This window comes from Mastomys coucha, unplaced genomic scaffold (genome assembly GCF_008632895.1).
Source record: "Mastomys coucha isolate ucsf_1 unplaced genomic scaffold, UCSF_Mcou_1 pScaffold22, whole genome shotgun sequence".
NCBI lineage: Eukaryota > Metazoa > Chordata > Mammalia > Rodentia > Muridae > Mastomys > Mastomys coucha.
The window spans coordinates 100149445-100160091 of record NW_022196905.1 but is presented as its reverse complement, the minus strand read 5'-3'; the positions used below and the strand labels follow the sequence as shown (position 1 = coordinate 100160091).

The window sequence follows — 10647 nt, the reverse complement described above, 5'->3', positions numbered from 1 at the left end:
TGTCTGGACAGCAGGTGTGCACTGCCCTGTCTGGACAGCAGGTGTGCACTGCCCTGTCTGGACACACTTTGAGTTTGTACTTTAGATCATATCACAGCATTGCCTTAATTAGGTTATATTTCAAATGTTCAAAGGTTTAAAATTTAAAAAGTGAATACATATGGTTTAGATATGAATGCAGTTTGAAAAATGACAAAACATTAATGTTTCATAGGCTATAATTTCCCCTAATTAGACAAATATTCATTGCTATCACCTATACATTTTAAGAAATGTCAGACATATTCCTACAGGAGCTTGCATACACAATATTTACTATTACTTTGTTTAAAATTTAACACCTTTCAAACCATAGCTAATATTACTTTAAAACAAAAGGCAGTATAAAATTAAACATGGAACTAGCAGAGACTCTGACACACTGTGACTCACATGGAAACCAAGTATTTCTTGTTAGAAGCTCTGTTAGAATTCTGACAGCAGACACATATCTCTTTGAAAAGTTAAAAACTCAGCCAGGCATGATGACATACTTCTGGAGTCCAGGACTTGAGAGCTGAGGACAGGAGAGTCAGGAGATGAAGGCCAGCCTTGGCTACATGTCGAGTTCACCAAAGCCAGCCCGAGTATATGAGACCCTGTCTCAAACAAGGACACAAACAAACAAAACAACAAACAGGTTTAGACAAACAACAAAGTAAAAACTCAACAAAACCTGTTTTATATACTTTTATATATTCTTCTTCTTTTTTTTTTTTCAATCAGATGATCCCTTTTAGACTTACTTGGATCAGGACTATAATACATCACTGACAGTCCTCTTTAGAATAAATAAAATCTATTCACTTTTAGAGGTCAAAATTATAAAACTTTTTATAAATTATGTCATTAAAAGAACATATTTCTTAAAAATGTAAATGAAAAATATTTAATTATTTTAGGGCAGTCAGAACACAATTTGTGATTGACATTCTAGTGTTTAAAGTAATCACTTTACCACATGCACTGTAAACATTTTTACCTTTCATTTAAAGTTGAGAGTTAATTTACAAACTGAGTTTTAATCAAAGTTATTTTCAAACATTGTCATAATGTCACTTTGAAGAGTCATATCAATGGTACCCGCCATCTGTAGAAAAGAGAAGATTCTAGTTAGCTTAAGATCTATGACTTTATTACAGCTTTATACAAATAGTTATACATTTGAGAAAGCTTCATGCAAAATGTAAATAACTTAATGACCTCATCTATAATTTTTAATTAAAAATATGTGGTTCCTTTAAATATATTATCCATATGATAAAATGCCACAAGAAAGTGGATATGAAATTCAATTCTCCAACTAAGAAGAGCCTCTCAGTACTTAGGGAGTGTCGGTGAGACTGCGAGCTGGTGGTGATGGCAAGTGCCCGTGGAAGGCAAGGTGGGCGGGGATGGCAAGTGCCCGTGGAAGGCAAGGTGGGCGGGGATGGCAAGTGCCCGTGGAAGGCAAAGTGGGCGGGCAGGGCTTCCAGTTTAAGGCCAGCCTGGCTCATAGAGAAACCCTGGCTTGAAAAACCAAAACAACAACAACAATGAAAACAACAACAACAAAAAACCAAAGAGAGAGAAACAGAGAGAAAGAGAGAGAGAGAGAGAGAGAGAGAGAGAGAGAGAGAGAGAAAGAGGAGAGAGAGAGAGAGAAAGAGGAGAGAGAGAGAGAGATGATGATGATAATGAGAGTACACTGTCTTGTTTGTTCCTGTAATCTAGGAAGTACTAGGTACTAGACACAGTAAATTGTTTTAACCAAGTTGGAATGGTTAAACTCAGTGGTTAAGGGTATGCAATGTCCAGACAAAAGACCTGAGTTCAATTCTCAGCACCATGTCAGATGGGTCACAAGTGCCTGTCATTCTAATCAGGGAGAATGACTCATCTGGACTCTATGGGCACCCACACTTCATGTACATAAAGGCGCACATCCACACACATGTAGACACATATGCACTCACATGCACACACACACATCAGTAAATAAATAAAATAAATATTTTTAAAAGTTTAAATTAGCCAGGCAGTGGTGGCAACATGCCTTTAATCCCAGCACTTGGGAGGCAGAGGAAAGGGGACCTCTGAGTTTGAGGCCAGCCTAGTCTACAGAGTGAGTTCCAGGACAGCCAGGGCTATACAGAGAAACTGTCTCAAAAAACCAAAGTTTAAAGTAATCTTAAGCAATATAATCCTTGTGTGAGAAAACTATAACAGGTAAATATAAAAGCTCTGGGCTTTCCTTGCTTCTGGCACTGAATGTGTAATAAATTCTACCCAAGTGTGTTCTCCATGAGCATGCTCCATGCATGCTCCATGCATGCTCCATGCATGCTCCATGCTCCAACTGCAGCATGGCACTAGGAGCAGTGCTCATTTCCACATTAGCGATCTTTACACCAAGTCAGCCACCAGAAACGTGGCCACTGTGTTCTTGGGATTCTTCTGCCATGCAACGCTGGGGTTCATTGAGAGAAGGATTAAGTGTGTATTTAGTACAAGCCTTGTACAAGGGAGTGAGTGACATGTGAGGCCAGTGGGATTGCTTTAATGAGGGCACAGACTTCCAACAACAGGTTCCAACGTCCTCCATCCCAAGTAATAGCAAACATGAACATTTATAAGGGCTCTGCCCCTCTGCACTAAACAGCCATAGGTCAGTGAAATGTGAAAGCCCTAGCAGTTGGTTGGTTTTTTGGGTGTGAACTGGCATTTTCATTGGCTGTATAGGAAGACTTAGAGCTATGACCTACTACTAAAAGGATAATAAAAGCTTTAATTATTCAGCACCACAAGACAAGAAGGCATATGTGACTCTAACACATCATAAGAAATTCTTAAAATTTGCCTTATAGAAAACAAACAACAAACTTAAATAACACTTTTGAAATGCCAAGCTCATAAGCTGCCGACTGTCTAGCTTGCATAACTACATGAAGCTTGGTTTCTCCTGCCATGTAAAAGCTGGAGATATACTCCTGATCTGAGTGTCATGTGACACTGCCCTACATAAGGGACACTGGAGAACTGGAAGAAAGTGTGATGAAACCAATTTTATACTTAAGTAAAAATGCAAATTTGTATTTAAAGGTTATATGTAGAATCTTATTTTAGACTTACTTAAAATCTACTCATGTAGACTACTTACAAATAGAGAATCAGCCTCTCCACCAATTAATAGTAGACTTTACTATCACTTGACTTTGTGGAGGCTAGAGACTCCTTTCTCTGTGTCCCTATCACACTCCAGCCATTCAGATAGAAGACTACAGGGCTGATGAAGAAGACTGGCATGATTCAGACTTTGAGGTGCTGTTAAATGTCCTGAAAAGAGCTTAGGATATTGGCAATGCCATCAGGCCAAGCCAGGTTATAAGGGGGACACCCAACTCTTGAAAAAGTATTAGAGGATGACTAAAGTCAGGCCTTTGTGAATCCTAACAAGAGAAATTATGAATTTTTAATAAAAAAATCCCACTTCCCCAAAGAAAAACAATCCCTGTAGGCTTAGATTTTTTTAGAACCTACTTTAATAAGGGTTCTTAAATGTTTTGACCCCCCTTTTAGGCTACCATCCAAGGGAAGGGGAGAAAAGATGGTAAATAGGACAAGAGTATGTGGACCTGTTTAAAAGTAGTTCTTTGGGGGTGATTCTAATCTCTGTTTGTCAGAATACCAACAGTCTAGTTTAGTAATGCCAGGATACCAAACACAAGTCAACAGCAGTAGCATGATCCAGCAGAAATAGCCAGGCCTCCATCTAATCGGCATGAGTCAGTGGGAGCAACCAAAACCAGTTGGGACACCAGGAGTTCTTTGTCATGTCCCTCTCAATGAAGAAAAGATCAGTGAAGACTTGAGACCAAGGAAGTGTTGCAAGGCTAGCTACGCAAGCACCTCATTACTGTCTATTGAGCCCTATTTATACTCTCTCCAAACATCATGTATCCTCCATGGATCTTGCCGCAGCAAAACACCATGTAAGTCTGCCTCAACAAGATACCATGTGAGTCTCCATCACATGACACAACCCAAAACTTTCACTTCAAATCCCACAAATATTTGAAAACAGACAATAGAACATGTCTACCATGATAGAAGTTCTACAATAAACCCTGGACAGAGGCTGTGGGTCAATGCTAGAGGGCATTCATGGGTCAATGCTAGAGGGTGTTCATAGGTCAATGCTAGAGGGCATTCATGGGTCAATGCTAGAGGGCATTCATGGGTCAATGCTAGAGGGCATTCATGGGTCAATGCTAGGGGGCATTCCTAACAGGTGTAAAGTCCTGAGTTGGCCCAAAGCAGCACAAACAGTAACATAACCACTATTAAATGTCAGTCACCTCTTGCTGGAGATGACTAATCCCATTATTCAAGAAGCTGAGACAGGAGCATGGCACGTTCCAGGTGAACTTAGACTACACAGCTGAGGTCCTATCTGAGAGGAAAGGAGGGAGAAAGCAAGGCAGGCAGAATTTCATTTGTTGTTTTCTAGGAAGTTAACATGCAATCAGTGCCATAGCTAAGAAGAAACATTTAAACATAGGTATGCACAATTACGGTGGTAACTCCAAGACTCCATCAATAGATCCTTCAGACAAATATTTATAAAGAAACTTCAGAGTGAAACTGTGTAGTGGATCAAATGAACTGGAGGTACACAGAACACTTCATCCAGTGGCAGCAGAACACGTTCTGTTTTTTATACCTGCTCATTTAACTGGCTTTTCCAAACCAGATCACGTTTTAGACCACAAAGAAAGTTTTAACAAATACCAAATCACTGGAATAATGTCTTGTGTTCAATTAGATCATAATGGACTAAAACTAAAAATGAGTAGAAAGAGAAAGCATACAAACACACGGAAATTGAACAACTCACATTCAAATGACCAGTGAGTCAGCAGACAATCTAGAATGAGAAGAAAATGAACAGACCCTAAGCAGCCTGAGAGTATCAGAGGCAAACAATGCCTCAAGAGTTCAGCCAGAACATGACTGCTTAGGGCTATAGCCTGGGAAATCTGGCAAGAACTGGCAAATACAATTGCTTTAAATTAACAACTGCAAATCAATAAGCATGGGGAATGAGAGTAAACAGTCTACAGTGCTGAAACCTGCCAGCTATTTATCTGATGGGGACTGCCACTCAGAATAGACAGATCAAACACAAAAAGGGCAAATAACTTAATGTGTAAATAAGGAAAACCAATCTAATCCATAAAGGAGAACAAAAAAGCAAGATTGAATGGCAACGTGTGCATAACCAAATGCTCCGCGTCTCCTACTACACTGACATTCCAGCTTCCACAGCCAAAAGGCAATCAGGAAGAAAACCAGGAACAGATGCTCTCAGGGATGTAAGGTGCTCTAAGGAATGCTGCAAACAGAAATTAGTAAAACAGTATGGAACTCAGTCTGGGTGGTCTTCAAAAAGAAGCTACAAATATGCACCCTGCCATTCCTGGGCACCCCAGAGGATCAGCATCAGCAGACAACAGACACCAAACATCCACCGCACTTACTGTGCCACTATTCACAATAGTTAAGTGTTCATTAACAGATGAATAGATAAAACTTGTCATGTATACATCTATATCTATAATGGAGTACCCTCAACTGTTAAGACGAGTGAATTGTGTGTGGGCAGGAAAATAATACAACTGAAAACCATCATGTTCAGCAAAATACACCAGACTCCGAAAAGAAAGAATGGATTGTGTGGAAGGTCGACTCCTATGAAAGTCACCAGAATAGAAGAGAAACTATTTGACAAAGAGACTCATGGGAAAGGATTCGGTCAAGAGTATGCTGCAGGGTGTTAATATGACCAACACATATTCATAATGAATCTAGTTATAATTTACACACAGTTATAAAACATAGAGACACGCAAGGTACAACACAATGAGTTAATTCTAATGTAATATGGACTTGTGTCTATGTGTGTGTGTGTGTGATGTCTAGAGTGTAGTATGTGTGGTATGTGTATATGCACACATATACATATGGACGCTAGAGACTGACATTAAGTATCTTCCCTGATTGCCCTCCATCTTCTCTATTGACATGGGGTCTCTCATGAGAATCCAGAGCTCATTATTGGTTCTGTGTGTCTAGCTAGCTGCTTGCTCTGCTGATTCTTGTCTCCAACTTTCCAGTGTCGAGATTACAGGCTCAATGCTCACCCTGCATTTAGGTAGGTTCTTGGGATCTGCACTCTGGCTTCATCCTTCCACAGCAAGTGTGTGTACCCACTGAGCCATCTCTCCAGCCCCACACTATGGACTTAGGGAACTCAGGGTTACAGTGATGTGCTGGTGCTGATGGTGCTGTCGAAGTCTGTCTCCTCTGGGCATGGCAGGCTGCCATTTAAAATCAGAGCAGCAGCATTATACACATGGGACCCTCCCAAGATTGGGAGAAGGCTCAAAGGTGTATGAGACACTTCCCCTCTCTGAGGATACAGAAGCAGTTAATGATGGAGATAAGAAAGACTCCAGTGTACAGGTGCCTAAAAGCTGCCATGTTCCTATACATGACCCCTCACCCAAACTTGCTCCTGTGAACAACTCCAGTTATATCACGGGTTCACCAGGCAAGATTTGCCTGGAATGGTGTCTTTAGATTGGAGGAAACAGAGATGTCAGGCAATACTTGACACAGGCAGGACCATGACAGTGCCAAGTGCAGTGGACCTGTGAATGACAGCCTCTAAAGTTGAATCACCTGTATCTGCTATTGAGGTGAGCTGTATGCTGTGTACTGTCACCTTGAGAAACACTGGCTAGGAATACTTGCCACATCTGACTGCTCTGAGGTTTCTAAGGTAGTACTGGCGAATAGTGAATCCCCATTCACATGCCAGTCGCTTCCCTAAGTGCTCAGTGTATGTTGATTTACTTTGTTACTGGGAGTTGTTGTTCTCTTTTTAAAATGAGGAACTTAAGTTATAGGAAGATTAAATAAACTGCCAGGGGCAAAATCTAGTAAACATCAGAGCCCGGGCTTTGAGCCCACACAGTCTAGTGGTCCCACAGTGCATCTGCATTACAGTAAGCTTGCTCATTTTGATTATGAAACCTGATTTTAAGCTCTTATTTTAGATCAACGAGATTTCCACTATCTCTGGAAAGCACTGGAAATGAGAGGTGGAAACGCACCCTTTCCTTTCTTAGGTTTAGTGAGCTTAGTAAGTACTCACTGCTTCTCTTCTCCTACGCTCCTGCTCTTTCTCCCTTGCTAAATTCCGGTCTTTGAGAAGCCAGAGCTTGCTTATGTCTTGAGCTTCCAATGGTGGCTGCGGTTCTTCACTCTGCCCTTCTTCAGGAGACTTGCCTTGCACTTTATTTGGTAAAGATTCTAGAGTCAATCCACTTCCAAACTCCCTTAAAGAAACAGAATGGCTCAAAGTAGGTTTCAAGTTCCTTAAAATTTTTATTATACAGACACAATTAAACAACAACAGCAAGCCATGTCCTGGGTCTCCAGCTGTTGAGGCATCCTTCTTGCCTTCCCTTTCTTCCTTCTCTTTTTCCTCCTTTCTTGACAAGCCCTTATGTGGCCCTTATGTAGCTAAGGATGACCTTGAACTTCTGACCTTCCTGCCTTCCCCTTGTTGGGATTAAGAACTACCATGCCAGGGATCAAATCTAGGACCTTGGACGTTTTAGGTGAACATTAAAATAACTGAGCTATATACATCTCCAACCCCCTGCACTTTACTTCTGAATGACAGGTTTTACATGGGGCAATCTATATTAACAACAAAAAGGAAAGGCTTAGAAAACTGGCCCTGCTCACAACACAGCATTGTCTTCCTACAGTAGAATGGAAAAACTTAGAAGACAGTTCAGGGAAATATATAATAATTATAATTTGGTAACATTTACATTTTTACTAGCTTTGTTTCTTTGCTACTTCTCTCTTCTTCTAAATGATACAATAATTTAAAGAAATATCAATAATATGCACTTTTTATAATGACAATTTGTTGTGTGTTCTACTAGACAACTGAACCACATCCCTTTGCCGCCACGGCCTTCTTAACGGTGGGAGTCACAGACCTTTGCTTTTCCTGAGATCCTTTTGGGTCCTTTGCACTATGCTCCAAGTGCTTCCGCATCTGCTCCTGTGTCCGGGCCTTTACTTCCTTTTCTATTGCAGCTTTTCTAAACTGGTTGAAAAGCTCATCTGAAGATTTCATTATACTTGATGCTTTCACTGGCTTCCCTAAACTTTTCCAAGAGTCTGCATTCTTAATCTTTATATCCTAAAATGACAAATATTGATTCAGCCTACGTTAGATGTCAATCAGACTTTGGAAGGAAAATGTTGTCTTCTGACTTGGTAATAGAGCAGGCTAAGGTTGTTAAAGCCTTCATGGACTTTAACTTTAGTTGGGGAAAACAGATATTTAAACTTTAAGATCAAACTAGAACACCAAGGTTATAAACAATTTCGGTGTTGTTTACTTCTGCATGTTAACAGGGTGGCCTGCTCAATGTTTTTTCCAGACCATCATCTTAAGACACAGTGAAGCTGAGGCATTTGCTCTGAGAACTTCTAAGGAGGAAGAAAAGAAGCAGTGTATTCAGAGTTGAAAAATTAGTCTCTAAGGCCTGGAACAGGACCTCACAGTTAAAGTTTCCCACACATCTAGAAGGCAAGAGCTGCCAGTGTGCTCTGAACGAGGAGGGGCTCTTCTGCAGATGAAAAGATGGCTTGAGGACGCTGCTACACACACAAGCAAGACACTCGTCACCGCAGCTTAGACATACACAGGCAAAAGTTTGGCTTAGGGATCCAATCTTATTTAAGTTAGTGTTTAACAATCTTCCACATAGCTCATGTTAAATCTGAGGTCCTCTCAACCCTTGAGCACATGGTATTTTTACCTTCTGCATTGGGGCAGCGTGACATTCCGGCTCAAGCACTGCGTGACTCTCAGCAGAGGTGTGCACCACAGGGGGGCCATGCAATACTTGCTTGCAATCACCTAGAAGCATATACTCTTTAGAAAAGAATAATGCAAATACTTCAGGGTACTTATCTGGAGTTTAAGTTTCTTTTCCTTCCATGTCAGACATCATAAAAACAAAATAGCCAGATATAGTGGTACATGCCTTTGATCCCAACAGTCAAGAGGCTGAGGCAGGAGGGTAATAAGTTCAAGGTATGCTTGTACTACTTATAAGATCCTGATTAGGGAAAAAGAAAAAAACAAAATAAGGAGACACACACACATGTATGTATGTATGTATGTATATATGTGTGTGTGTGTATATATATATATATATATATGGAATAAGTAAAATAAGTTTCTACACATCTTTATTATGTTATCTGTTGGGTTATTGTGACCTCCCCCAGCCTCAAGCAGCCTGAACCAGACCTTGCCCTGGCCACAGCGCAGCTAGCCCACTAAGGGTGGAGTTTCCTGAGATAAAGAAAACCCTTAGCCGGGCGGTGCCACGCACACTCGTCTATTCCAGTCACATCCAAAATATCGGGGATAAAATCCTGATTAAGGATAAGAGGCATTAAGGATCCAAAAGGAGTTCTGTGCCTCCTGGATAGACAGTCGCTGGTAACCCCTAACTCAGATGTGTTCCAGATCAGTCTTTCCATTCGCCAATACGCCCTCATGATTAGGCATAAAGGTACCCCAAGAAATGATTCGTAAATGGCTAAGATTGGGCATCGTTTCCTGGCCAACACAATGTTTCTAACCTATCCTGGTTTATTACCAAGCTTCCCATAACTTGTAATTTCTCTCAAGGAAACTGCCTTGCCAGAGCTAACAAGGGTCAGGCACATTCCTTATGACAGTAATAGTTTACAATAGCTAGAAATGTTTCACATACTAGAGAGTAATGAAGGGCTTCCACCCAAAGACATTAGCTAGAAGTGTTAGATTAAAACCTCCTAGTCATTGCCTCCAGCAGAACCACAGAATTAGTATAGGAATACCAAATTAGCCCCAGCAGGGAGGGGCACCATTGCTCTTCCACCTGCTTCACAAATGGATACGTGATCTTGGTCAGTAAGATCACTGACCTTAATGTGTCACCTGCCTGTGTGACTCTTGTCATCTGCCCTGCTTACTGTATGCTACTTAAGCCTGCTTTTCACTTGGTGCAGAAGGAGAGGACAAGGACTTGGACTCGTATGCAGGACTAGCACTATGGACTCGCAGAAGGACTCACACTAGAATTTAGATGGACTAGGACTCAGATTCATGCAATCCACAGTCCCCCGGGCCTAGAGCGCTTGGGCCCGGGGGATGCAGCACCAGTCTAGAGGAGATAGCTGCTGCTTTAGACCCAGTGTGTTTTAGATGGCCTCAGATGTACCTTAACTGCTGAGCTGCCAGATTTTTCATCTCTCTTTTGCAATGACTGTAAAAGTCTGATGCCATTTTTAAGAAATACATTCAGATCCTATACTTCATGTGTCGTCTCTGCCATCATTTCTTCGCGTACGCTTTGTCTACCTGACTAGGACCCCCATTTCTCCCGCGGGTTGAGGGAGGCCCAGATCGGCCAGCCTAGCACTTGGGAGGCAGAGGCAGGCAGATTTCTGAGTTCGAGGCCAGCCTGGTCTACAGAGTGA

The 10647-nt window shown here is 41.3% G+C and overlaps 1 protein-coding gene across 14 annotated transcripts in view; it reads right to left on the bottom strand.

Moving 5' to 3' along the window:
- Positions 1–104: 104 nt before the first annotated feature.
- The window catches only part of Brdt (bromodomain testis associated), a 67260-nt gene continuing 56717 nt past the window's right edge, over positions 105–10647 (bottom strand). For 8 of the 14 annotated variants that reach the window (XM_031337182.1, XM_031337176.1, XM_031337184.1 and 5 more), the window contains 4 exons: positions 8931–9046; positions 8100–8305; positions 7238–7421; positions 855–1129 (listed from right to left, as the gene is read on the bottom strand). In XM_031337182.1, coding sequence (XP_031193042.1) covers positions 1061–1129; positions 7238–7421; positions 8100–8305; positions 8931–9046 — 575 coding nt within the window. In that variant the 3' untranslated portion in view covers positions 855–1060. Of the gene's footprint in view, positions 639–854; positions 1130–4376; positions 4472–7237; positions 7422–8099; positions 8306–8930; positions 9047–10647 lie in introns of those variants that run through there. The other 6 variants (XM_031337177.1, XM_031337178.1, XM_031337183.1 and 3 more) reach the window with 6 other exon arrangements.